Source organism: Phyllostomus discolor, chromosome 6 (assembly GCF_004126475.2).
Source record: "Phyllostomus discolor isolate MPI-MPIP mPhyDis1 chromosome 6, mPhyDis1.pri.v3, whole genome shotgun sequence".
Lineage (NCBI taxonomy): Eukaryota > Metazoa > Chordata > Mammalia > Chiroptera > Phyllostomidae > Phyllostomus > Phyllostomus discolor.
The window spans coordinates 169,867,268-169,895,206 of record NC_040908.2 but is presented as its reverse complement, the minus strand read 5'-3'; the positions used below and the strand labels follow the sequence as shown (position 1 = coordinate 169,895,206).

At 65.1% G+C, this 27,939-nt stretch overlaps 1 protein-coding gene across 1 annotated transcript in view; it reads right to left on the bottom strand.

The window, feature by feature from the left end:
* Window positions 1-23,404, bottom strand: part of CARS1 (cysteinyl-tRNA synthetase 1) — a 35,759-nt gene extending 12,355 nt beyond the window's left edge. The window contains exons 1-9 of the mRNA XM_028516037.2: window positions 23,304-23,404; window positions 11,265-11,356; window positions 10,122-10,210; window positions 9,612-9,708; window positions 8,828-8,926; window positions 7,753-7,902; window positions 3,647-3,787; window positions 3,472-3,560; window positions 2,516-2,637 (exon numbers count right to left, since the gene is read on the bottom strand). Coding sequence (XP_028371838.1) covers window positions 2,516-2,637; window positions 3,472-3,560; window positions 3,647-3,787; window positions 7,753-7,902; window positions 8,828-8,926; window positions 9,612-9,708; window positions 10,122-10,210; window positions 11,265-11,356; window positions 23,304-23,328 — 904 coding nt within the window. The 5' untranslated portion in view covers window positions 23,329-23,404. The remainder of the gene's footprint in view (window positions 1-2,515; window positions 2,638-3,471; window positions 3,561-3,646; window positions 3,788-7,752; window positions 7,903-8,827; window positions 8,927-9,611; window positions 9,709-10,121; window positions 10,211-11,264; window positions 11,357-23,303) is intronic.
* Window positions 23,405-27,939: the final 4,535 nt, after the last annotated feature.

Below are 27,939 nucleotides of genomic sequence, written 5' to 3'. Positions count from 1 at the left end.
CGCAGCGCCGTGCTGTTTAGAGAGGACGGCCCTGGAGGGTCTGACGGCGGGGCTCACGGCGCGGCTGCTGCAGGAAGGTCGCCGTGCACGTGACCTTCGGGGCCGGCCGCCTCCCTCAGCTCTGCCCGCTTGCTCCTGCGGCTCAGCCTCGAAGGCAGCTCAGGCTCAGTGCCCCTCCCTCTGACGCTGCTCCAGCCCCCCAGGTCCGGTCTGCTCCGCTCTGTCCTCGTGCATCCGGAACCTTCCCCTCCGCTCATCGCTCTCACTGCTGGTCCCTCCCTCTGAGTGTCTCTGAAGACCCGGCTGCTTCCCTCTCACTTCTCCGCCGTGCCCTCCCTCCCTTTCCCGGGGCTGCTGCTCCGCTCCCAGCCTTTGGACGGAGTGCCTGCCGCGCGGGTTTCCCGCCCTTTCTGGTCTTCATCCCGAACCCCAGTCCCGAGACACGGCCCCCGGCAGCCCATCCACAGGGCCTCTTCCTGCAGTTGCTCGGGAGATGCTTCTTCACACGGGTTTGCAGGGGCCTTTTCCTGTTTCACCGTGAAACAAGTTCGTGTTTGGATTGGCTGGCTGAGACGGCGCAGGCAGGTGCACGGGGGCCTTCCTCTCTGCAGGAGGCCTGCTCAGGCGCCCACCGTGCCTACGGCCTCCCTGGGGGTCTGGCGCTCGCTGGCCCTGATGCCCGCAGTGGACATCAGGCCGCCGTCTTCTATCCTCCGCACGCAAGGCTGACCTGGCCGTCAGGGAGCCCGATGATGGCCGAGTGTTAGCCCGCTTTTCCCGGGCGCCCGGCGGGCCATAGGAGGGCGGGTGGCGTGCACACCCATCGATGAGGCAGGGCCAGGGCCCTCCTCCTGCCCATTCAGCGCCAGGTCCCCGCAAGGCCCAGGCCCATCAGGCCCGTGCGACCGGCAGCGCCGACAGTTCCCCACAGGTCAGACTGCACGGTCCCGTGTGCGGCCCTGCAAGCAGAGGCAGTCCGAGGTCCTGGGGGGGTGATGCTCTGGCAGTAGACCACGGCCGCTGCCGTGTGTCCCAACCCCGGCCCCGCCACATGTCCCTGTCCTGAAGGGTGTCGGCCCCGTTACAGGTGTGGGTGCGTCTGCCTCTGGGCGCCAGGGACGGGGCCCTGCCATCTGGTTCCGTGTCCTGGACAGGCCCCCGGGGACAGGGGTCTGAGCATCGTGAATGCGCCTCCTCCCTCCGACGAGTCTAATGTGAGGCTGTTGGTGTCACGTTAACGCTGATAAACCAACTCGATCTCCAAATGTTTCGTTTCCGGCCCCGTATTGCTTTACCACAGAGCCCTAGAGGTGACGTTCTTGATCGAAAGGTGTTTCCAAGGCCGAGCCCCTTCCTGAAACTCGGGCGGGAAAAGCACCGTGTGCGCTGGCCGGGAGGGAGCCGCCGCTGCCCCCGGCCCACAGGACCGCCGCCTCCGTGGTTGTCCCAGACCACTCGGGGACGGAGAAGGAGAACACACCGAGAAAGACAAGCGTGACTCGACCTGGCGCAGGAAAGCCCACGTCTGTGTTTAAAACATTTGGAGCAGGAGGGGCAGGGGCTGCCATGGCGTGCGTGCCACCAGCCGGGCCAGGGGACCGCTGCATCGAGCTGCCGCCTGGGCATTGTCCACGTGACAACCGGCTGGCCCCGGGGGCCGGGCCTGTGGAGCAGGACCTGCCCTTGGATCTCGGCCTCCAGTTCCCACCTCACTCTTCCCAGGACAGGACACCCGCTGAGGCTGCCACTCAGAGCGGAGCCCAGAGAACCGGAGATGCCCCCCACCCCCAGCCACCTCAGCAGGAGCAGGAGCAGGTGCCGCGCCCCGTTCCTGGCTCTGCTCGCTCCTGACAGGGCCGGGACAGCTGGCGCCTCCGCGCTCACTGTACCTCCTTGCGAACCTGTAAGTGACGAGCCTGCGACCCCACGTCCTCGCCTCCGTCAACAGGGCCCTGGATTTTCACTTCCCCCAACGAAAGGTGCTCAGGTGCCGAGGGAGCCCCCGCCAACCCTTGGGGGAGGCCTGCACCTCCTCACTCAGCTGACAGCCCGCCCATCTTAACCACCAGGTTCCCCGACATGCGGCCACGGCGCTCCCACCCCATCTGAGGGTCTGAGGTTCGATTCCCAGGCAGGGCACAGGCCTGGGCTGTGGGCCAGGTCCCCACAGGGGATACATGAGAGGCAACCACACATCGATGTTTCTCTCCCTCTCTTTCTCCCTCCCTTCCCTGTCTCGAAATAAACAAATCAAGTCTTTTAAAAAAATTATAAGAAAAACACTTTCATGGTATTTACTGCAAACAGCCTGAGCGCGACAGGCCCGTGCAGTTCACACCTGCGTCGTTCAAGAGTCTGCTGTGTCTGTTTGTTTGCTTATTTGAAAATAATGCATTTCACAGGCTCAATGTAGAAAACTCCCGAAGTCTCCTTTAGGTGAAAAAGCGTGGTCCCAGGAATCTCAGTGCTGGCCTGGCCCACACGCCCCCATCTCCCTCACCTGCCCCCCACTCACCTTCCCCCTCGTGCAGGGCCTTCTGGTCCCCCACGGCCTCGGGCACCAGCTTCCCGTACGAGTGTCCCTCACTGGAAGCGAACTTCGCCGTATCAAAGTAGACAGACCCGTTTGAAACGTAGCTGGAAAGCGAAGTGGAAATTGGGGTGAGTGCGCCGGCCCAGAGTCAGCCCCGGAGCTGTGCAGGAGGGCGCCCTGAAAGCCCGCCCCACCCCCTGCTCCCGGCCCCGCCCTCTGTGCACCTGCGATGGATCACCAAACCCACGGTGGTGCCGTGTGGGCTGAGCCCGACAGGACCAGGACACGCCACACGGCAGAGGCGGCGGCGGCGGCGTGCCCCTCTGCACAGACCCCCTGCCTCGTGTCCTGGGAGCTCGCGGCTCCCGCCCCGGCCCTGCCTGGGGGACAACCACGTCCTGGAGAGACAAACCCTGGCCTCTCTGTCCACACCCCAGGAGCCCGCGATGACCTGTCCTCCCGCCTGGGCCTGGCGCACGCACACCACTCCATGTGCACACGTCTCGGGCTGCCCTGCGGTGACCGTGTGGCGTGGGCAGAGGAGGCGGCGTCCTCTGTCCCGGAGACCCCCCGCTACCCCGGGCCCACGCCCACAGGGCTGTGTTTGACTCTGAAGAGGCCATCGAGGGGAGACACGGCGGCTAGGCCGGACCCCGACCCAGTAAGACCGGTGCGTCCTGACAGGAGGAGACCGGGCCAAAGGGGAGATGCCGGGCCCACATTGCACAGAGCCACATGGGGACGCGGCGACGGGCAGCCACTCGCAGGCCGGGGTGGGTGCCTGTGACAGGCCTCCCTCACAGCCCGAGGGGCCGGCCTGCTGACACAGAGGTGTCCGGGGCCTGCCTCTGTGACGGCGGCCCCAGGCCCCCGAGCCAGGCTGCTGCCCGGGAAGCCCTCTGGGGAGCGCCAGCAGCTGAGCGGGGCGGCGGGCTCACCCATAGCCGTTGTCCACGATCCTCTGGACGAAGCTCACGATCTCCGGCACGTACTCGCTGACCCGGGTCAGGGCGTCGGGAGGGAGCACCTGCGGAGGCAGAGACGCCTGGTGCCTCTCCGTCCCGAGCACGCCCCTCCCCCGGCCCCGGCGGCAGGCAGCCCCCCGACACTCACGTTCAGGGCTTGCATGTCCCTGTGGAACTCCCCTTCCCAGAACTTGGGCAGCTCGGAGAAGATGGAGTTGTCCGTCACCTCACTGCCACGCGTGGAGTCCAGCCAGTCGGACAGCACGTCCCTGGCTTCCTGCAGCAGCACCTGCAGGGGAGGGGAGACCGTCCGCCCGAGCGCACCAGGATGGCGGGGCCGCCTCCGGCTAGCCGGCCCGCGCCCACGGAAGGGGTGCCGAGCACAGCCCTGACCTGAGCGGCCGCACCTCCCGGAGCCCGAGATGCCCACCGACGGCTCGGCACCCAGACAACATGGGTCCTGAGAGTGAGGGGCTCAGAGGCGCCCCATGTGCCGGAGCTCCCACCACTGTGAGGGGACCGGGGGCGGGGGGGGTGCGTGTGCTGGGCAGTCACGGTCCAGGGCGGGAGCGCACGTGGGCCCGGCACGCATGCACGTCGGACAGGAGACGTGTCCGTCTGTGACAGGGTGTCAGGGCTGCGGCCTGAGCCCTGCCGGCTGGGGAACCTGCCATCTGCCTTGAAGAGTCCAGTCTGTGCAGGTGAACTGGAGCCGTCCCAGGGACGTGGGGACGGGCCGGTCACATAGGGGTGGGATGCAGGAACCAAGGGGATGGGGGAGAGGCGGTGTCCGCACACCAGGACGCTGACGGCAGGGTCGGCCAGGGCACGCTGGGCTTGTGGGTGTCACGGAAATGGTGCCGGGACACACCCCCCGCCCCTCCCCCCAGGCTGGCGCCCCGGTGGGCAAGCTGAAGACGCAGGGCCCCTGGGAGGCCCAGGCTGTTGGGCCTGCGGCCGGAAGGTGAGTGAGGAACCCAGCCCATGTGGGGTGGGGGGGAGAACGCCCATGGGGCCACACCCCTGGCCCCAGGGAGAGATGTCATCCCCACACAGGCAGCCGCATCTGCAGCCACATCTCCAGCCTCAGGGTCAGCACAGGCTGTGAGCCAGGGTGAGCCCCAGCCCCTGGCGTAGGCCCTGCGCAAAAAGCACCCGAGAGCGGGGCCTGCAGAGACGGCCTCGGACGGGCACCGGCCGGGCCCTGGGTACCAAGCGACAGGGGCCGAGGCCTGACGGAGAAGGACCGGAGGAAGCCGGCATCCAGAACGGAGACACGTCAGCCCGTGGAACAGAACTCGCGCAAGGTGGGTTAGGGGGCTGGAACAGGAGGACGGCCTGAAGAAGTCGCCCAGAATGAAGCAGGGCGGGGAGGGACACCTGGGGACAGGTGAGAGACGCAGGAGAGCGAGCAGAGCTGCAGTTTATGGCCAGTGGGATCCTGGTGGGCAGGAGAGGGGGACAGAGCGGTGGCCCTCGACAACGTCTCCAGAATTTTCCAGAACTGAGGCAACACTCCACAGATGCACAGCACAAAAAAGACCCCAGAGGACAAGTGGGGGGAAAAACAAACCCTTACAAAGTCTTGACGCAACAGCAGAAAACGAGAACGTTTTACAAGAAGCCGAGAGAGTAGACTCTTTCACCTCGGAGAGAAAGGCGACTGGAAGGGCAGGAGCCTCCCCCAGCGGCGGTGCGGGGGGGTGGGGGGTGCCAGTGGGGCACCAGCCCCACGGGGCCGAGGAAGCAGCTGTGGATCTCAGCCCTGAGACCAGCGAAGCCCACTCCGAAGGGGAAACGAGCCCGCTCCTAGCTACACCAGGACCGAGCTCCACCAGCACCGCCAAGGCCTGCCCGAGGTCAGCCCCGAGGTCAGCCCCGCGGCCGCAGGCGTCTCCTGGACGGGTCTGCACACAGCAGGTCTGCAGGTGCCCCGCCCCCAGCGCGCTCTCCAGGAGACTGACTCTCGGATCCCGGACAGTCTGGGCGACACTGGAATCTGGTCCGTTTCCAGTGTGGCGACACCCACGTGTGGCCAGAAGCCCTGCGGCGGGAGTGCAGGGCGGCTGCTGGAAACGGGGAGCCCCAGGCCCGCCAACACCCGCCACCAGGCTGGGGTCGCCGGAGCCCGCCCTCCCGGGGAGGAGGGGCCGAGGGGAAAACACGTGTGTCTGAACGGGGAGAGTGACCCCACGGGCTGGGACAGCGACAGCTGAACACACCGCCCTGAAAACACGGCGTGGGAACCAGGGGCCTCAGTCAAGTTCAAGGGCTCTCAGGTCCTCCGCGGCCCGGGGAAAGGGGACGCAGTCCCGAGTGGGAGGCACGCGGGAGGAGACCAGAACTAGGAATGTCCCGCCCGGCAGAGCCGAGAAGGTGACCGACCGACGAGAGAGACTAGGAGGGGAAAATGGAAGCTCAGATCGCAGGACCGAGGCCCAGAGGTGAAGTCGGACGACAGAAGTGGCTCCTTCAGAGCACGGTCCCAAGTGCCCGGGTGATGACACATCGCATGCTGGATCCCAAGCCCGTGCTCCGGCCGACGCTTGCCCGCTGGCTACACCGCATGCCTGCGGACTTGACCCGACAGCGGGCAGCAGGCCGGGCCCCCAGCTGGCAGGGACACTCGGCAGGACCGGCTGGACGTGGGCCCCAAGGCCGAACAAACCAAAGGACGGCAGTCTCAGGGTCCGCCGTCAGGCCAGGGGGGACCAGCCCGGAGACGACGCAGAGACGAGGCTGGGAGTCCCCGAGTCATGACACTGACCCGCACTCCTGGACGTGGCACTGGGCTGCGTGGCCGAAGGAAAATTCTAAAATATTTTCCAACATTTACATCTGTAACATGGACGGATGTATTAGCAGAATATGTAAAATCCATCCCCTTAAGCTTCCACCTTAGGAAATGAGTAAAAGAAGAAACTAAATCCAAAGCAGGCAGAAGAAAATAATGAAGTTTGAAGCAGAAAACAAGAAACCAACAGAGAAAATCAACAGAAGCAAAAGCTGGTTCTTTGAAGGCAGTGAAATAATTGGGCTTCCGGCCGGCTCTGCCCGAGTGAGGACACAGACGCTGCAGTGGCACCGGAAGCAAGAGAGGGGGCGCCACCGCAGGACTCGGCGACACTAACCGGGTAATGAAGGGACGTCACGAAGCAGCTGTGTGCCCAGCATTCCACAAGCTACGTTTACGCACTGAGTTTTGGAATGAAGTGAGCCGCCAAAACTCACACAAGATACCACAGTCGGAAGAAGTCTGTCAAGGAGACGGAATCAGTAACTAATGACCTCCCGAACGAGAGAGCACCGGGCCCAGGCGCACGGGTGACGCCCACCGAACGTCTGAGACAGAAATGACACCTCCTCCCCGCAGCCCCTTCTGGGCACGGAGGACACTCCCCGACCTGCCCCGTGAGGCCCAGGGCAGACAGAGAGAGGCAGCACGGGGAACCCCTCGCCGGCACGCCGCCTGGCCTGCACGCCGCCTGGCTGACACGCCATGAAGAGCGGGCCTTGCTGTCCATAGCCGTGAGGGCGGCCTGCCCCCAGCGGCCGCACCTCAGGGCTCACCGGAGGGAAAAGTGCTCCTCCGAGACCCGGGGCGCCCGACCCTCTCCTGGGGGTCAGGAGGAGCACACCCGAGCCACCTGCCGTGTGCAGACACCAGGGGGCAGACCCGCTGGGTGGGCTCTCTCTGTGGGTGTCCCAGGTTCATGGGGTTTGACGAGGGTGGCCAGCAGGGGGCGCTGGTGTAAAGAAGGGCAGTCAGGTGGCTCTGATAGCCAACTGCAGGGTGACAGGTGGGCGGGGTGACAGGGGACGGCTGCAGCCCTGTGTGGCATGGGAGAGCCGGGAAAGAGGCCCAGGGCCGCCGGGTGGCCATGCCCCCACTCCAGCCGCAGGGGGGCCTCTCCAGAGGCGTAAGCATTGGCCTGGGGTGCCGGGGGGCCCCACGGGTCTTGGCCACTCCAGTCCCTCATGCCTCTTTCTCCAGGCGCTGCCCTTAAGAGCAGCTGGGGAGCCCAGCGGACACTTCTGGGGTAATCTAGAGGGAGGGCTGCACCCCACACGTCCCAGAAGGGCCTCCTGCTTGTCCGAGGGGAGGGCTGGAAGGGGGGCGTAGCAGGTCTCACTGCAGGAAGTGGGGCAGGAGGATGGGGCGGGGGTGGTGGGCGGGCAGATGGAGCTGGGACAGGGGATCAGACCCCAGCAGCGAGCCCTGCGGGGCCGAGGCCTGGCCGGGCCCCTGCTCACCTGCGCACGGCTGTCCACGTCCCCCGCAGCGAGGCCGGCCTGCAGCGCTCTCTCCAGTGGCTCCACTGCGAGCCGCACGGCCTGCAGGCTGCGCTCCAGCATCTGCCTCTTGTCGGGGTCTGTGGTCTCGCTGAGTTTCGCTGAGAACGGCTGCAACCGAGAGGGGCGGGCAGGCCTGTGAGCCCCGGCCCCCCAACCTGTCCACGAGGGCACTCGGCCCAGGAGGACCAGTCTGCCCCGCTGTCTGTGTCCCCAAGAGCGTCATCCCAGCTTCCCCCGGTGCAGGCAGGGCAGGAGCGGGGAGCCCGAGGCCCAGGCCCAGGCCCAGGCAGTCCAGGGGCCGCCACGCCCCGCAGGCCTTGGGCCTAGCTGCACCCCACGACGGTGCGCCTGACGTGGAATATGGCGTGAAAGCACGTCGCCTAGGGCCGTGCTGGGCGTGACACAGGCATCACCTAGAGACACAGGAGGTCCCACCGGCCACCTCATCACGAAGGTGCCCACAGCGGAGGGGGCCTTCCCCTCGCCGGCCCGAAGGACAACTAAGCTCTACTCTCACTCCATTTCCTCTTCCAGAACAGGCGGCACGAGCGCACCAGCAATTATGACTGCGGTCGGCAATGACAGTGACTCTCAGGACAAAACCACCTTCGCCAACCCCCCAGGCAACGCACCAGCGTGTAGCACCCCTTGCTCCAAACTGGACGTCAGAGGGAGCAGCCTGTCTTGCCCAGCAGCCCTGCGGAGCCCGAGCAGCACAGCCGGGGAGCCTGGCCGGCCCCTGCATGGCGGCCAGGGCAGCTGATGGGCTGTGACCAGGCAGGGAGGGTCCGGCAGACACGGCAGAAGCCGTTTACAAGGAGGTGTGGGCCGGTGGCACGCCGGTGCATCCTGACATCTCTCACCTGTGGACCAACGGCCACCCGCACCGCCCCCATCCGCACGCATCTGTCCTGGCGGCTGAGCCTGCCGACCCCGCGGGCCTGGCCCCCGCACCATGTGCACGGAAGGCCCTGCTCCAGGCCAGGGGCTCAAGGACGGCTACAGGCCCAGACCAGGCGCGGGGCAGACCCACCTGCAGGGCAGTGCGCACGTCCTCCAGGAGGCGGGCCGCGGGCGGCTGTTCCTCCAGATACTGTTCAAACAGGTGGTTCTGCCGGGCCCTCTTGATGATCTGGCGGGAGAGCAGGGTTAGGGTTAGGGGTTAGGGTGAGGGTTAGGGCTCACTGAGCCCCATGCATTGCTTCGCAACAGGAGCTCACTGCGTGGGGACCACTGCGCCCCAGGGCATGCCGCCAGGAACCCCCACACACCCGCCACCTTCCAACCACTGAGCCCAGCCTGGGGCTACGTCGCCTCTTCGCTGCTGAAAAAAGCAGCAGACCCCGGCGCCCCCCAAGGCGCCACACGCTAGGCCCTCCGTGATCACGTGGTCAGCGGGCAGCTGGGCACGCCGCTTTCCACCAGCACCCACATGTCTGAATACAAGAGGCCGTTGTCCACAGGAGCTGGGACTCCGGCCCATCAAGGGGTCGGATTCCCGTCCTGAGGGTGAGGCCTGAGCCGGCCAGGCCTCCCGAAGTTCGTTTACCAATCCCAAGGTCAACTGTTTCCTTTTGTTTTTTAAAGATTTTTGTTTACTGGAGGGGAAGGGAGGGAGAAATAGAAGGACAGAAACAGCAATGTGTGGTCGCCTCTCACACGCCCCCTACTGGGGACCTGGCCCCAAACCCAGGCCTGTGCCCTGACCGGGAATCCACCCGGCGACCCCTGGGTTCCCAGGCCGGCGCTCAGCCCACTGAGCCACGCCAGCCGGGCCCGGAGTCGCTTCTCCCAGGCGCCGTCTCGGAAGCCCCCACCTTGTCGTCGATGTCCGTGATGTTCACGCAGTAGAAGACGTCGAAGCCGAAGTAGTCCCTCAGCACTCGCCGCAGGATGTCGAAGGAGATGTAGGACCTGGAGGGGAGAGGAGGGAAGGGCAGGCCTTTCCTCCCGCACGGCGCACACGGTCTCGGCGGCCGGGAGACGGTCCCCCGTCAGCCCCGCGGCCCGCCGCCCCCACGGGCCACACCCCGAGGCTGCCGTGGGCCACCTGGCCTCGAGCCCGGGCGTCTGGGACATGGGGTGCCCGGCCCCCCGCGGAGGCATGGGCTTCGGAGAGCCTCAAGCACACGCACGGCAGCCCTGCCCGGGGAACGCTCAGGCCGTGGGCAACGGGCCGAGGCGCGTGTTTCTCCGTGGGACTGGGGCTGCCTGACGCTTCTGGGACCGCGGTGCTGACGGGAGGAGGAAGTTCCGGGCGGATTCTCCTTTCACACGCCAGGGGCCAGGGGCCAGCAGCAGACCGGGGGCCCCGCCCGGCGCCCTACCTGGCGTGCCCCATGTGAGAGGCGTCGTACACGGTGGGCCCGCAGCAGTACCACGTCACTCTCCTCCCGTTTTGGGGGACAAACACCTCCTTTGTGAGAGACGAGGCGACAGTCACGAGAAATGCCAAGGCGTGCAGGACCCCCGAGCAAGCCATGCCCGGCACGCCACCATTTGTTTGCTTTACGCCAAATTCAACGGGCACCATGTTGTCTGAAAAAGTGACAAAGCCTGGGGGGAGGGGGGAGTTCGCTGGGCTCCCGAAGGCACCTTCCCAGAAACCGAGGAGCCCTGGGTGCCTGGGCTCCCCCCCCACCACCCCGGAGGCAGGCGGAGGAGCAAATGAGCGCTCGCCCGTTTTCTGAAAGGCCGCTGCCGCACCCACGGCGGCTGGCGAGTACGGGGTGCCCGCTGCGTGCCCGGCATGTGCCGAGGCTCTGATGGACCAGGGTCTGCCCCAGAAACAATTGGGGGGGGCCGGGGGGGGGCTAGTCTCCTGTCACAGCGCAGATGCCGGTGTCGAGCACTGCCCAGGGTCCGCAGGCCTGGAGGAGCCGGCTGACAGGCTGGACCACCCGAATCAAGCCTGTGCCGGCCGCTCCACCCCCCGCCTGCCGAATGGTCCCGCAGTCGCAGACCAGCTCCGGGCCGCCGTCACCCACGGGGATCACCAGGGAGCCCCTGTCTGCTAAGCGTGCTCGCCAACGGAGACCCCGCCAGCCTGCACCACTGGCCAAGCCGAGCAAACCCCCTCTGGTCTCCCGACAGCACCTCTCGCCTCGCTCTGCGTGTCCGGCCAGGCAGCCACCGGGATGTCTGCTGCCACCGGGGGCCCTCGTCGGAAGCGGGCCGACACTTGGCCCGGCTCTGAGCTACCGTGAATGCTTGTGCCTGGGCCGGGCCCAAGAGCCACTCGGGGACCCCACACCGACGGGCCGGCAGGCAGGCAGGCAGGGCTTCAGACACGGCTCAGCCCGGGCCACCCACACAGAGCTCACGGGGGCAGCTCGGGGGCCACACCTGCATTCTCGGAACCCCGGCGCCCGCCAGAACCGACAGCGGCAGCTCAGCGCTGCGGCAGGGCCCCGGGGCTCCTGCAGAGCCGGCCCGGCCCCACCCCGGCCCACCCCAGGGCCCCTTCTGACCTTGTTCCGGGTGAGGCTGTTGTACAGGCGCAGCTTGCAGGGCTCCGACCCGGCCGGAGGGGACCACGCGGGCTGCACCCGCCGGCCTCTACCTGCAGGGCAGAGACAGCAGCCGGGTCACTGGGCGGCCAGAGGCCTCGTTCTCACACGGAGACGGGGGGCTGAACAGGACCCCCGAGAACGAGCTCGCCGGCACCCCCACGCCTGCCCGACCGCCACTTCTCCGTTCAGCCTCGCTCACCGTCTGGGCCGCGGGGAACCCCCCGCCACCCCGACACCCACCGGGGCCGGGACACCCGGCCATCCCACTGCCCTCCACACACGTGTCCTCCTGCTCACACGTGTCGGCACCCGACACGGCTCCGGGAACCGGTGCGGGCCCTGCAAACGCTCGGGCCGCACGTCAGAGCGCAGCGCAGCGTGTCCCGCAGGTGCCCGCCCCGCCCCGGGGGACAGCCGCCCCGGACGCTTGTGGGGCCGGCGCCGGCGGTGGGAGCCGGGCCAGGACGGGCCAGCTGCTGGCCTGTGGCCACGGGACATCCGTGAGGTTGGCTGCCAGCCCTCGTCCCTGTGGGACGTGCGCCAGGGAGCAGCAGCCCCCCTCGACCCCGGTGTCAGCCCCAAGGCCGACAGGACTGTGACGGGACGCTTGTGGCTTCCAGCTCCTGGGGCTCCTGGCCGCCAGGGGGACAGGCCAGGGCCGCCCCCGAGCGTGCCTCACGGAGTCGCGCCCGGCACGGCCCCCACTGCCCACCACCATCCCCTCCTTCCCGGCCTCCCGGGCCGGCCGTGTGCCCGCCGCCGCCTGGAGTCTTAGGCGGCCCCTCTGCTCGGTGCCCAGGCCCGTGCTTCCCGCCGGGAACACGGGGACCCGCTCTCCACGCATCTGCGCCCTGAGAGCCTCGAATGCCCGGCCTGGGGCCAGGACTTACCTCAAAAGTAATTACAGCCCGGGGGCGTCCGGTGACGGCCAACCACCCCCAGCTGCCCCTCAGTTCTCTACCTACGCCCGACCTTCCCGACCAGTCACCCGACCGCCCTCTCCCCACCCCCGCCTGCCTCTGCCCGTCTTGGCAAAGGACTCTCTCAGGCCACCGGCCTGCCGACGGCGACGCAGCGCAGGCCTCCCTGGAATGGACGTGAGGTGGCCGACGGGCCCCCACGGGCGGCTTCCCCCGGGAGCCCAGGGAAGTCAGTGCGGGCGCAGCACCTGCCCATGGTCACATCAGCCACATGGACGGCCAGAGGAGGGCCAGGAGAGGGAGAGAAGGAAGGCAGGAGTGCATGTGTGTGCGCGTGTGTGTGCACAGGGGGGAGGGGAGCGAGCGGCCGCGGAGACAGACAGACAGACAGACAGACAGCGCTGAGCAGGAGCTCCCTGCCCTGGGGGGTGGCAGTGAGCTGGCGGGTGCCACAGGCTCCAGGGCACAGAGGGCCCCACGCCCGCTGGAGCCTCGAACGCTCACCACGGTCGCTCGGGAGGGCGCCTCCGCGGTCACCGAGAACGGGCCGGGCCCCGCGCGGGTGCACGGCGGCTGCGTGGCGCTCGAGCTCCTCCGCCCCGGCAGTCCCGGGAGGACGGCAGTGAGTGGTGCATCCGTGAGGACCGGGGGCCCTCGGGGCTCTCCACGCGGACAGGGCATCATGGCCGGTGAAGGCCCTGCTAGGCAGGAAGGGCTGGGGGGTCCCGGGACTGGGGGCTCGCCCGAGAAGACTCGTGACAGCGGGCAACAGGACGCAGCTGCGGGCACAGCCCAGGGACCCCAGCCAGCCAGCGGGACACCGGGTCACACCTGGCTGCCTCGAGCGCCCCACGGGGCTGCCGTGCCGCACTGCCACCCACAGGCCCAAGGAGGCCCGGCTCGCACAGCCCCTGCCCCGGGCCCAGCTCACAGACACCTCCATCCCCGTCCTTCCCCGTGGGGCCGGCCCTGATGGCCCCGAGCCGAGCACTAAGGGGCCATCACTTAGGAGCCGGCACCCCACCCTCACAGAGCCCCCCGCCCTGCCCGTGTGGACCGAGTCCCTTCTGCTGCCCCGACTCTTGCTGTGCCCACGCTCCAGGAAGGGACTGAGGCAGCGCCAGGGTCTCATTTCTGTGTCCCAAGGGCCCACGGGCTGTGGCCAGGGGCAGAGGACACGGGAGAGGCACGGGGACTTTGCCCGGGGGCTCCATTACAGGGAGGGGGTGATGAGCGACGACGCCGGGTGCCGGAGGCCTGCCCGGCAGGAGCAGGGGCTGAGGGGAGGCGGGTGGGGCGCGGGGGCGCGAGGGGCCGGAAGGCTCCTGCCCAGGACGGGTGCCACGGCCCTCAGAGACGGGCAGCCGCTTGACCGTGGCAGCACCGGGGACTCCGAGGGTTCTGGGACCTGCTGGAGGCCACAGGCAGACGGATGGTGGGCAGCTAGGGCCCAGACCCAGCTGGCTCGTAGGTTTCCAATCCATCCCCGGGGCCCGGGCTGGCATCAGGGACAGGACGTGGAAATGGGGGAGCAGGAAACTGCAACCAGGGCTCCCAGGGCGCTTCCTCCCGAGTCCGACCCAGCCTAGCGCAGGCTTGCTCGCGGCAGGGTGCCAGTGGCCCCTAGCGCCCCCCTGTCCCAGCCCCGGAGGACGCAGGGCCCTGCCTGCGTCTCAGCCTGGATGGCGTCACTGCCTGAGCTGTGTTCTCACCAGTTCACTCGGGGCACCGGCCCAGGCCGCACCTCGGGCGCTGGGGCCCAGGACGCCCTGACTGGGCCCCTGGAGAAACGTGTCGCAGACGGCGGATGCCGCCTGGGTCACCGTGCTGGGCGCACAGGAAGGAGAGGCCTGCAGGGCATCGCTCCCACTGGGTGTTGGGGAGGGGGGCTTGCAGGGGGTTACGCAGAGCCCCTCCCCCACAGTGCCGCACCCTGTCTGTTGCAGGGGGAGTGGGCCAAGGTGCAGGAGCTCGGACAGCTCAGCACCCTCAAAGGAGTCCGGGGAAGCCCCCAAGGGGCCAGCAGAGGCAGCAGGCGGCCCAGGCCCACCCCTCCTGTGAACCGGGGGGACGGGCGCCCCCAAAATAACCGAGGCCACGCTGCCGTGGGAGCACCTGGGGCTGCTTTCACCTCCAAGCCAACAAAGGACTTATTTCTGATTTTCAACATGTTCAATGTCACTCACTCCTGCTTTCGGACCTGACCCTTCTGAACCAGGAGGGCAGCCGCCCTGCACCACAGGGAAGGACGAAGAGGAAGAAACCAGCCGGGGCCGGGCGGGCAAGGCAGGAGCTGAAAACGCCCGCCTGGACCCGAGGCCCGAGCTCAGGTCTCCGCGCCCACCCGGCACGCTCCATCCCAAGCTCCACTCAGGGCACACCGGCCAGCCGCCAGGCCACCTGCTCGCACCCAGTGACCGGAGCCAGCCCCGTGGGCTCCTCCGGGTCTCCATGGCCAACTACTGCTGAGTGCCAGGCCCTGACCTTGGAGGTGGTCCAGGAGGTGCTCCCGGCCTGGACCCACGCCCTGCTACTCACTTGCTTGGAGCCCGCTGGGCCCTGCCTCCGCTGCGGGGCGCCCGGGACGGCTGCCGCGTGCCTGAGCCACGGGGGCCACGTGGCAGAGACGTGCGTCCGCAGGAGGGGACGAGAGCCACCCAAACACACCCTCATCTACAGGGACGGGGAGAGGCCCTGCAGGTGGCCATGCGCTCGGGGGCTGCTTCAGGGCGGGCACCCTGGCCTCGAGTTGCTGATGCTGGGTGGCCCTGTAGTGCGGAGCCCCGGGGACAGAGGCACAGGGCGGCCCGCCTGGCAGAAAGCGGACACCCCTTCCCAGAGCTGAGCCGACCAGAGCCTGCAGACCCGCCGACCGCCGGGTGCCTGGGGGTGGGGTGGCTGCTGATGGGGTGTCCAAATGTTTCTGGTTGTTGCTGCTTTGACTGTCGTCACTTATTTTTCTTAAGTATATTTTACTGATCATGCTGTGACAGCTGTCCCGTTTTTTCTCCCCTTTCTCCCCCTCTGCGCTCCACCCCCTCCCACCAGCATTTATCCCCCCCCCCCACCCCTTAGTTCATGTCCCTGGGTCGTACGTACAAGTTCTCTGGCTTCTCCGTTTCCCACACTGTTCTCACCTCCTCTATCTTCTGCCGACCGTCTGTGCTTCTCATTCCCTGCACCTTTGCCCCTCCCACTCCCCTCGCACTCCCTGCTGACAACCCTCCAGGGGATCTCCGTTTCTGTGGTTCTGCTCCTGTTCCAGTTGTTTGCTTCGTTTGTTTTTGTTTGTAGGTTCAGTTTTTAATAGTTGGGAGTTTGTTGTCATTTTACTGTTCCTATTTTTTACCTTCTTCTTTTCCTTAGAGAAGTCCCTTTAACATTTCATACAACAAGGACTTGGTGATGATGAACTCCTTCAACTTGACCTCATCTGGGAAGCACTCTATCTGCCCTCCCATTCTAAATGACAGCTTTGCTGGGTAGAGTCATCTTGGATGTAGGTCATTGCCTTTCATGACTTCAAATACTCCTTTCCAACCTCCTTTCAGGTTTCTTTTGAGAAATCAGCTGATAGACTAATGGGAACTCCTCTGTAGGTAACTCTTTCCTTTTCTCTTGCTGCTTTTAAGATTCTCTCCTTCTCTTTAATTTGGGTGATGTACTTATGATGTGCCTCGGTGTGTGCTTCCTTGGGTCCAACTTCTTAGGGACTCTCTGAGCTTCCTGGACTTCCTGGAAGTCTATTTCCTTTGCCAGATTGAAAAAGTTCTCCTTCATTATTTGTTCAAATAAGTTTTCAACTCCTTGCTATTCCTCTTCTCCTTCTGGCACCCCTGTGATTCGGATGTTGGAACGTTTCAAGTTGTCCCCGAGGTTCCTAAGCCTCTCCTCACTGTTTTGAAGAAATTCTTGTTTCTTCATTCTGTTCTGGTCGAATGTTTATTTCTTCCTTCTGCTCCAAATCACTGATTTAAGTCCTGGTTTCCTTCCCATCACTGTTGGTTCCCTGTACACTTTCCTTTATTTTACCTTTTCCTCTATGTTGCGACCATGCTCAACCAATTCTGTGAGCATCCTGATTATCAGTGTTTTCAACTCTGCATCTGATAGGTTGGCTATCTCTCCCTCACTTAGTCCTTTTTCTGGAATTTGATCTGTTCTTTCATTCAGGCCATGTTTTTATTGTCTAGGCGGGCCTGTTCCGTAGTGAGGGGCGGAGCCTTAGGTGTTCCCCAGGGCGGGGCAACTCTCAGCCTTGCGTTGTGGTGCCCTCTGTGGGGGAGGGGTCCGAGCCAGAAGAGTGTCGCTTCTTCAGCTCTCAGCAGTTTCCAGTTGCTTCCCCCGCTGCCCACAAGCAAACTGGGCCCTTCTGGTGCTGACTCCCCGGTGGGTGGGTTTGTGTACATTCTGGGACCCTGTGGGTCTCTCCAATGTCCTCTCCTGTGAGGCTGGGAGTTTCTCCCGCTGCCACAACCCCCACAGGTTTTTACAGTCAGAGGTCTTGAGGCTTTATTTCCCCAGGCTGGGACCCTGGGTTGTGGGTCTGTCTCGTTCCCCAGGTGTCCCTCCCAGTTTATCTGCACACGGATGTGGGACCGCCTGGTCCGCAGCCCGCTGCCTCTTTGGGTCTGCCAGCCGCCGCCTTGGGGAGAGTCCTCTCCGCCTGACTGCCGGTCTCCGCCCCTCCTGCTGGTCTGGGTGAGTGTTTCTTCTCTAACTCCTTGGTTGTCCGACTTCCATACAGTTCCGTTCTCTGGCAGTTCTGGTTGGTTTTTGTTTTTAAATTTGTTGTTGCCCTCCTTTTGGTTGTGCGAGGGGGCACAGCGTGTCTGCCTGCGCTTCCGTCTTGGCTGGACGTCGGGGCTGAAAGTGTTTTAGGCAGAGGTGGTGGTCGCACGGTATTGTGAATGCCGCAGGGTCTCCCACTCGGACAGGTCGGGTTAATGTCACGTGGCTCCCATCTCCGTTAACGGCAACGCCAGCCCCTTCTCTGCAGCGCACACCTTGGCCAGCTGCGGGGCGCCAAGGGCTGGCTTCCAGGCAGGCACAGGGGGGTTGGGGGGTGACCGGGCGCCGGAGAACTGGGTCCCGGGGCCCGACTAGAGCCCCGCCCGGGAGGTGACGGCCACAACACGGGCTGGCTTCAGGGAGCAGCACAGCCGCTGAACGCCGGCCTGAGAAAGCTGCACCGCCCCCTTTTTAGAGCCACCGCTGAGGACGCCTGACAGCTGGGGACACATGTCTCTTCCACCCCGCGTGTCTCCCGGGGACCCAAAGCCACCGCTCCGGAGCGGCACCTGAGGGAAGACGGGCCGTGCCGTCTCTGGGAGGGCAGACTCCCACCTTCGGGGACCAGCCGTGCCGACCGGAGGGCCGCAGCGCAGGGACACTCGCCAGCCCTCTGGGACCCCCGCTCCTGCCCGTCTCCACCGCCCGCCCCCTCCGCACAGGTCGGGCGGCGCTCAGCTCTTCTCCGATGCAACAGCCAGTCCGGAGAACCCGTCCGCACCCCGAGCACGCCCGCGCGGCGCACCTCGGAGTGGGCGGCTCGGGACCGGGCGAGCAGGCCCTGTGGCCGAGGGTGGGAGCCTGTCGGACCTGCCCCCGGGCCGCCAGGCCAGCTGGGGTGTTACAGAACACAGGGAGCCAAGGGGGGGCCGAAGGCAATATACTATCACCTGAAAGGAACCCCTCAGGTCCGTGATGTCCGCCGCCCTAGAGGAAAGACGTCTCTCAATGCCAGAGATTCGTGACAAGGAAAGGAAATGTTTATTTAATGCTGTACAGACTTAAAGTAGTGCCCCAATGTCTTCATCAAAATCCCAAAGTTCCTTAAACACACCCACAAACACACACAGTCCTTCCTTCCCCCTTTGCCCAGTCTGGGGGACCATATCTCAGGGAAAGAAATATAAGTCCCTGGCTCAGGCAGCCCCCGGTTCTTCCCAGTAATGTGTCTCAGCTGGCAGGCCTCCCTCGGTTCCCGGCACCATCAGCTGAGTCGCCGGGATCTCTGCTAAAGCCGGGTGGCGGTTCCCCCTTCTAAAGCTGCGGGGGTCCCCACTCTGGCAAAGCCACGAGGTTCTCCCTTCTATTGCCACAGCCACGTGGTTCTCCCGGCACAATGGCTGCCGCTCTGGGTTTAAATCCCTGCACCAGTCTTCCTCTGCAGCCCCATTTCCGACTCCTCCCACAATCGGCTACACCTGCCGGCACTCCCATATCCTTCCAGCTTTACTGGGCTGCCATCGTGGGTCTGGGCAGGCGTGGCCCCACGGGGTGGAGCCAGTCTTCTCCAAGCTGCCACGAAGTCGCTGTAACTTGGAGCACCTGCCCCCAGTTACATCTTGGTGGGGAAGTTACTTCCATCCCCCTGGCTCAGAGCAAGGCCACAGCTTTTAACATATCTGTGCAACCATTAAAGGTTATAGATATGTTAAATGACCACACCAGAGTGGCTGACCCTCCCAAGGGTACAGAGGACAGCTGCAAAGCTGTTGCTATGCAAAACAGCTCTCAAGGGCCCTGCTCCCTGTGTCCCTTCCCCCAACCCACACCTGTGGGGGGTGGTGAGGACATCCTAATATTTCCTGGACACCTTGAGTTCTAGGCCCCATTCCAAATCCCTATTTAGGAAACCCCTCTTGGGTGCACCCTGTTACAGGGGGAGCGACCCAGCCCGGCCCCTTTCCCACGGTTCCGTCAGAGATAAAGGAACTACCGGAACAACCGGGTTTCCACGAAGTGTGTGGCCAAACACTCAAAGCACCAGAGGTGTCCCGGCACTAAGGAAATCGTGGGGAGAAGCTGCTGGGGGACACCCCCTGAGGCCAGCCCCCCCACGCATGGGGGGTGGGGGGCGGGCTCCCGATGACCCACGCCTGCTAAAGCGGGGAGCGTCAGTGCAAGGACACTCACAAGTGTCGGGGCCGCCAGGCTCGGGGCCACCACCTGACAGCGCTGTTACCCCGACTCTGTCTCATCCGAGACACTGCATTCGGCCGGAGGGTCACCCGGGGAGTACCGCCCAGGTCCCCGCTGTCTGGGGCAGCCTGGGCCAGCCCCTGGGAGGGGGGCCAGGCTGGGGGTGGGGGCCACGGGGAGCCGAGAGACAGGCTCGGGCTGGGAGGCAGGCGGCACCAGGGGAACTGCAGTGGCTGCACCTGGCGCGTCTTGAGGAACCGGATCGAAACAGGTCGGCTCTCCAGGCAGGCGGGTTTGGGTCAGGCTGCGGCCCAGCCACCCGCCCGCCGGGCCGAGGTCACACAAGAGGCCCCCAGCCAGGACTCGGCTGCAGTGGCCCCCACGCAAACTCCCGCCAGGCCACTGGAAGGGACATCCAGGTGGCCGGCCCACTGGCACTTCTGTCCGGAAACACGTCACGGACGGCCACCTCCTGATGGCGGGAACACCCTACGCGCAGTCGCACCGCCTGCCCAGAGAGCTGAGGCCTGCACGGAGCACGGACGGGATGCACTCGGTCGCGGGGACCAGGGCGTCCCTCGGACCAGGGCATCCCTCAGCAGAGGTGCCCAACCAAACTCACCCGAACCCGGCCCTGAGCCCAGGACAGGCTCCCTGAACCACCCCCACCCCCTGGCCCAGCACTGAACCCTGTGCACTTCCCCCTTCCACCCCCACCACCTGGCGCACAGTCCTCCGGTCTCCCCGCAGCCCCACTTAGGGGGTCCTGGAGCCCCAGCAGCAGCGGAGCCCTGGGAGGCAACTGGGAGGCGCCTGGGAGGCGCCTGGGAGGTGCTGGGAGGCGCCCGGCAGCACCAGCCATGCCCCCCTGACCCACCTCCCACCCTCCACCACCTGCCCTGGCCCCCGCTGTCTTCTGCTGCTGCCCCTGCTGGGGGCCCTCAGCCCCCATGGGGGCTCCCTGTGCCGGGGCCCCATGTGCCCAGGTGGCAGGCTCTCCCAAGGGTGCTGGGACAGGTGCTTCCACAGAGTATCCCAGAGGGAGCAAGGACCCAGCTCTCCACCCGCTGGGCGATGCCGCCCCTCCAGGACCGAGGGCCTCCCCGACAGGCCCCCTCCTCCCAGCGCCCCCTATAGCCCCAACCCCCCTGCTGAGCACCAGCCCGAAGTCTATTTGTCACTTATCCCCAGGGTGTCCCCAGGCATTGCGTCTCGGTCCGAAGCTGGGCACCAGTCACAGGGACTGGGTGGCTGTTGTCCCCCCTGGGGCTGAAGCCGGGTACCTCCATTTCTTGCCCCCCTTCTCGAACCCGGCACCAACCATGGTTCTCCCAGCCTGCCCGGTGCTGGCTCTGGCTCCAGCCACTGCCACCGCGGGTCCTCCGTGTTCTCCCTGCCTCAGACACCTCTCCTCCCGCCCACCCTCCACGTCCGGGAGAGGCACATGACTCTTCCTTCCAATGGTCAAGGCAAGCCCGAAATCCCACAAATGGGCTCAAGGCCCTGCAGACCCAGCGCCCAGACCCATCTGCAGCCACTCCTGCACCCTCTGGGCTCAGGAACTTTCTGGAAAGCGACGCAGTGCTCTCTGCCCAGACCCACACCTCTTCTCTGGGCTCACCGGCCCTGCCCCTCCCTGCCACCCCCCGACTCCAGGAGTGCAGAGTGCTGGGGGTGGGCCGGGGGGGGGGGGGGCAGGGAGAGTCCCAGACCAGGTCCTCGCTCTCTGGCCCCTGGCTGGGGAGCGGGTTGGTCAGCAGGCCCGCCAACCGCAGAGCTCCCGAGAGGCCCCAGCACCGCATCCTGCCCCGGACGCCTGGCAGGCCAGGACCCCGGGGCGGCCCTGGCAGACTGTGCAGCCCAGGGGGAAGGGGCCTGTTCCCTGAACCACCTGGCCGGACCTGGCCCACCCAGCAGCACCCGCGCTCGGAAGTGAGTGACCAGATGGAGGCGCCCAGGTGACCTTTGACTTGAGGCTACAAACACGTGCTCTTCCTCTTTCTTTGGGAAATGCGGCCACCCTGTCCACTTACCCCCGGCCGCCTCCCACTCTGGAAGGGGCCCTTGCTGTCACTCTGCAGACAGCCACCAAACGGAGCCGGGTCGTGGCTGGGCTCCCTGCTGCGGGCGACCGGCCCAGGCTGGAAGGCTGGGCCCTGTGACCGGCTGTGGCCTCGGCCAAGTCACGGAGCTTCTCTGACCCGCAGGCGTCTATCCAGGAGGGTAAGGGCCGCACCCCCCACAGAGGGCCGCTAGGAGGGTCACAGGCCATAACAGGTGTCACAAGTGTCCAGGACCTGCCACACACTCGTGCTGCCGGGTTACTGTGACGACCCTCGGAGGGAAACTGTGCCAGAAATGGAGCTGTGAGTCTGACCTAAGCAGCGGCTGCCAAAGGGCCCATGGGCTGCAGGGCATGGTCTTGGAGAGGCACTCCTGTCCCCACGCCCTCAGAGAGGAGGCCCGCCCCCTTGGAGAGCTGCTCTCGCCTTCAAGCTAACAGGGAGGTTATGCATGCGATGTCACCACTGGGGACCACACACTCTGAGTCCCCTTAGGGAAAGTGACCCGAGACGGGACTACTATTCTAGGTGGGGGCCTCTGGGGAAGTCTGCGGGGACGGTCACTTTGGGAACCAGCAGCCTTCGCAGACTGGGGGCCAAGACGCTCCAGAACCCCGGTGGCTCTGTGCAGCCTGTCCCACCTCCCTGGAGCTCCCATCATCCACACGGGGACACAGGGGGACCGGAAGTGTGGGTGGCAGAAGGGCGGAGTCTATGGCTGTGTCCTGGGAACCCGCATGGGGCCAGGAGAAGCCCCAAGGTGAAGGGTCGGGTCAGGGAAGCCTGTCACTCATCCGGACCTCCCTGGTGGCAGGTCCCGCCCCAGGCCTCAGTGCAAAACCGGGAGCTTCTCACCAAGACTCGGGAAAGCTGGAGTTCTGAAGCCACAAAAAGGAACGAAACACCACAGCAACGTGGGTCACAGTGAAACACGAACCAAGAACCCGCTTAACTGGAGAGACCACAGGAACCCAGCTGCCCTTTTCCACCCGGATGGCCTGTCCCGGGCCCGTGCCCCCTTAAGGCATTTCTGTCGTCCTGCTGCTGGGACCCAGCCCAGCCTGCCTGCACCCCAATCGGCTGTGAACCCCGGCTGTGGGTGGGAACAGCGCTGGCATCCAGGCACCCTTGTCTGTGGCATGCCGGGTGCTCTGATGGTGGGTGCTGGAGTGGCTCAGCAGCCTGTCACCTGGGTGCCTCCCTGGTCACCGGGCCCCACCTGGAGGCCCAGGACACCCTCAGGAGCAGGGGCCCACAGGGGCCAAGGGCCTTACACAGCCTGAACAGAGGTGCTTGGGGCTGCCGGCTGTCTCAGAAGGGCTGGCCTCTCATCTCCCCCAGCCAGGGGACACACCCACGTGCAGTGTTTGTCCTGAGGGAAGTTTGCCCCAGACTGTCAGAATCCGCGGGTCCCGGGGAACCAGCATGAGAAGACCCCCGTCTACCCCAGGGACGCCAGGGACTCGGTGGGCAGGGCCGCCAGGGCTGCTCACCCAACCCTCCCGGCCAATAAAGGGGTCCTGACGCCCAAATGCGCGGTTTGCCCGCCGCGAAGAACGCCGTCATAAACTCCCGGTCCTTTCATGTGAGCCGCGTCCCCCGGCTTCCGCGGCCCCATTTTCCTAAGTGCCAATCTGGGGCGCCCTCCGCCCACTCCCGGAAGACACCCGGCCCCGCGGCAACCCAAACACTCCTCGGGGTCGGCCTGTCCCCGAAGTCCAGCCCGGGCAGCAAGGCGATGCCCGGCTGGGGACACGCAGGGCCATCTCAGGTGCAGGTGTGGGTCGCAAGAGGACATGGCACAGCCCAAGGGAGGGCTGACACCGGGCAAGGGGTGGCCCCGCGGGGCTGGGGGCTGGGGTCTGTAGGGTGTCGGGAGCTCAGGCCCAGCCCGATGGGGTCCCGCGCTCTCCTCTCCGCCCAGCCCGCTGGAGTCGCCCGGGAGTCTTGGGCCCCGCCGGGCAGGGAAGAACCTCCCTCAAAAGCGGGGACTCGGACCCATCAGGTCCGGCGTCACCCCTATCTGACCCGGGGACCAGCCCCTCCGGCCGGGATCACCCCGCGAGCGCCCGGTCGCGTGCACTCACCCTGCTCCTCCGAGGAACCCGCCATCCTACGAATCCCAGTCCCCAGACCTCGGCGTCTCCTACCCAGAATCTGATGCAACCACCGGCCCGGAAGTCCCGCCCCACCTCGCCCCGCCCCGCGCCGCGCCTGCAAAGCGTACCAGTGCGCGTGGTCGCTAGGCAACCGCCGCCCCGCCCGCGGGGAGCTGGGAGTTGGAGTCTTTACTTGGCAGCGAGCGGCGCACAGGACTAACGTCTCCAGGACCTCGTTTGGTGCTCCGAAGAAGGGCAGTCCCGTGATGAGGCCCCGCACAGGGCCGGGAGGAGCCCAGCCGAAGAGTCAGAGAGGACGCCCTGGGGCTGCAATTTGCTGGTCCCGACCAATGACCAGTGCCAAGCAGCCTTAGAGGCAGAGACTGGGGTGGACGGGCCGTGTGTTCCAGGCAGAGAGGACTGTGCTGCGAGTGACCCCAGGAGAAGGCAAGATGCTGACAAACTCAGCGTGACCACGGGACCCACGCAGCAACGTCAGCCAGAGTTTGGGACTTGAGGTGTGGGCTGGGGCTGCCAGTTCCCCTGAACAAATCAGGAATGGCAGGACCCTCCCCAGGGTGGGGTAAGGGTGGGTGGCGGGGAGGGTGGTGGCCAGATCTGTGCTCCCACCCCCAGTCCAGCTGCTAGTGGAGGAGACTGGACTCCGGGAGGCTGGTGCGGAGCCAGAGTGGACGGAAGCTGAGTCAGTGACGGGCAGCAGCATGGAGGGAGGCGGGGCCTAGGGGGCTGGCACACAGGTCTGGGAGGGACAGGGGACCCTCACACCCTGTGGTAGGGAGGGACAGAGGGAGAGATGCCTGTGGGGATGACGACCAAGGGTCTGGACGGGACAGGCTGGCTGGAGTGGCGTGGACTTCGCTGAGGGACTGCGTGGGAGCTGAAGGTGCTCGGCGCCCCACGGGAGTGCGGGGCCCCGGGTGAGCACCTCCAAGGACGGGTGCTGTTCGGGGTGAGCGAGGAGGGGGCAGGGCAGGTGCGTTCTCAGGGGAGCGCTGGACAGACGGTGCTGCCATTCCCAGGGACAGAGGCCCGGGGGCACCACAACCCGGACAAGAGGCCACTCCAGCCTCTGGTCCCTGATTCAGGGCCCTGCACCCACAAACCACACCCTCGGCTCCCCTGACTCTCTGTGCACCACGTCAGCTTCCCAGGACAACACACCCAAAATTCTCCACCCAACAGGAATGAGGCAACACCATATCGAATATAAATTTTACTGGGTGAGAAAAATTTTACAAATGTATACACACTATGTTAGAGAAATTTTAACACATAAATAAAAGTGTAAAAGCACCTATGGTTAAATGTGTAAACAAGTGTACAAAGGCCTCCATAGCTGGCATGTGACAGTAACTGTCCCCATGCCCTACCCCAGCTAACCTAGTGACAGCTGAGTGCCTGCTGGCTTGTCTGTCATGGACTGACTTATAAGTGTCACCCAGCTATGGCACTCCCAAGTGGAAGCCGGGGACATCGCAGTGCCTGAGAGATTGACAAGAGAGCAGCTGGGGTCACACACGGGACCATCCAGCCCTCCTGGCCTGTTTCTGGAGGAGGCCCCGGCTCGTGGGCCCACCGAGCACACCCAGTGGGTCCCTTTCCAAGCAGCTCAGGGCCCCCAGAGTCCCCTGCGGGGCAGCGTGTTGGCCACACTGGCCACAGGCAGTACCCTGGACCTCCGTGGCGCTGACTGAGAGCCCCCTGGCCACATGGACCTCCCCATCGGAAGCATCCCGAAGAAGCTACTTGGACACGGAAGGGGCTCCGTCCCACCTGGGATCTGTGAAGGCGCCCATGGGAAGGGACCTGGGGAAGGCCAGCACCCAGGATGCCGCTAAGTCACAGCCGTTGCCGAAAGAGCTGACTCCAGTTCGGGGCTCTGCGTCCTCACAACCTAAGATACATACCTTCTGCGACCAGCTCGTTGGTGACATTGTCCAGACGCTCCCGCAGCCGCATCTCACGGAGGGCCGCCACGAGCCCGCAGGGGGACGTGGCGCGCCCCAGCTCGCTCTGCCAGCGCAGCAAGCATCCTATGGTGCTGTTCCGCAGGGTCCCCGGGTTCTCCGTGCTCACAGATGACAAGGTCGTTCTCCTCCAGTCCCGAGAACCTCATGAACCTCCTCCAGCTAGATTCGGGAACCTCCTGCCCGAATACAAAGTAGATCCTGTTCATGGCTGAAAAGAGAAAATCACGGAGGGAGACTTGGCCTCGTCCCCGGAAGGCAGGCATGGCGTGTGCTGTGCTCTGTGAGGGTCCCAGCTGGCAACCAGGTCCAGAGTCTGCAGGAGGCCCTGGGCGCTCAGGCTGCCCTCGCAGAAGGGACCAGGCCATTGGGGAACTCCATGACCGTTCCTGGGTCACACTTGTCGCACTGTCTGCGGGCGTGGGGGCGGCTACAGGGTTCACGGACATGCTCCCCTGTGCAGGAGGTGGGCGCTGCGGTCAGACCCCTCCAGGCTCCAGGGGCGTCCCCGCACAGTGGGGACATCCTGGGGGCGGCCTCACCAGTAGGAACAGAGAAACGCTTCCATCTGCAGTTTCAGATCAAAGTGACCTCTGGACGTCACTCCTTCTTGGACATGAGGAAGCACAGACCTCCCGGGATCCCACCTCGGCCTCCTGTCCCTGCTCTGCACCCGCCCCTCTGGCAGCTGTGCTGTGGGCTGCACAGGGACCCCACCCCCAACTGGCAGACCCTGAGGACCCTGAGGATGCACTTCCTGTCAGCAGGAGCAGGTCCCAGCGCTCCACCTCCCAGCCAGGGCCCAGGCTCAGCCTCTGGGAGGAGCTCCGCCCAGTTCCCACCCACAGGGGTGTGCCCTTCAGGACCCAGGAGCACCTCACTGGGCCAGCAGGTTCCTGCCACCCTGGCTGAGGGCAGACGGGGCTTCCTTCTAGAAGGTGTCCCCTGGGGCCACATCCCACCTCATGGGTGCTGCTAACCCGCCTCCCCCCTTCACTGTCAGGAGAGGGCCCCTCCCCACGGCCCGACACACGTGGACTCTGCGGTCCCTCCAGGCAGACCCCTCCCGGACTCACCCGCAGGGCAGAGCAGGCAGCAGTGGCCTGGGGACCAGTACTCCTGGGGCCCGCAGCTGTCGGTGGGGCCGGTCCCCGTCAGCTGGAACAGAACAGGAGAGGTTCCCGGACTGCCCACCCGTCCTGTGCCGGGTGCAGCGGAGGGTGGTTCCCTCAGCTCTGCTCATGTCTGAGTTTGGTTCCATTGGCCGGACTGATGCGTGGGCGGGAACCTAGTCCCCTACCGCCTTTGGGATTGGCTCACTTACTCGCGACACTGCCCGCCTCCGCCCTCCAGCGCATAGCCACGCCCCTGGCGCCCACACAGTCCGCAGGCCCCGACCCGGATCCCGGCTCTGCGTCGGGGCCCGCGGAGGGGCGTTGCGCTCGGCTCCCTCGGAGGGGCGGCACGCAGTGCCCAGCCACAGCGTTTTCACCTGAGAGAGGCAGTGGGGCGGCCCTGAGAGCGAGGAAGTTTTGTGCATTATTCTTGCAAACGGCCCCTCCGGCATCATCAGGAAGGAGAGTAGGCCAGCGGGGAGGGAGCCTGGAGGGAGGGGACCTGGGGGAAGGGAGGCGAGCCCGGGGGGAGGAACATAGGAGAGCTTCCGCCACCCGTGGGAGGAGCCCCCAGCTGTGTGCCGGTAGGCGGGTCACTCAACCTCTCTGAGCCTCAGATTCTGGAAAAGCCTCCTCAGGTCCCTCGGGCCCTGGGCCCTCAGGAGATGCTGCACCTGCTGCTTGTTCGTCACTGAGGCAGACGTGTTGGCGGGGAGGCTGCGGCCTTTCTAACTGTCCTGGGCCCTTGCTGAGATTTAAGCCCCCCTACTGCCCCCACCCAGTGATGGGGACTGTGGGCTGAGGGTCGTTGTGGCAGTGAATAAAATCTTAAAGAGAAATAAAGACATTGTCTTTCTAGAGCTTCAACGAATTTTCTCTTTTTAAAGATTTTATATATTTATTTTTAGAGAGAGGGGAAGGGAGGGGGAAAGAGAGAAACATCAATGTGTGGCTGCCTCTCGTGCGCCCCCAACTGGGGACCTGGCCCACAACCCAGGCATGTGCCCTGACTGGGGATCGAACGGGTGAGCTTTTGATTCTTAGGCTGGTGTTCAACCCACTGAGCCACACCAGCCAGGGCTAGAGAATTTTCATTTCAAGAGCAAGTCACAGAATCAGAAGACTCGTGAGGTTAAATCTTCAAATTGAATATTAAATTTACATCATTGAATTACTAAAAAAGACATTGTTGAAAAGCTCAATGTCAAGGCTGATTTCCCTGCAAACTGCATGTTCATAGGTGCATGCAGTTACCACATCCAAGCAAACATTCACATTTACTAAAAATCTCAGAGTCCCAGTACTCGTCCACCTAACACAGAAGGCCGCTGAGAATCTTGATCCAAATTGTACCACGTTCAAAAACGCTACCCCGGGATTCCGGCTGCTGGGTGCTGCCGCGTCTGCCGCCGGCGGTTCCCGCACCCAGAACTGCCCCGGGCAGCTCCCAGCGCCAGCAGCTCCCAGCGCCAGCCGCCGCCGGGAGCCTTAGCAGAGCAGGCGGGGAAGGTGCTCCTGCCC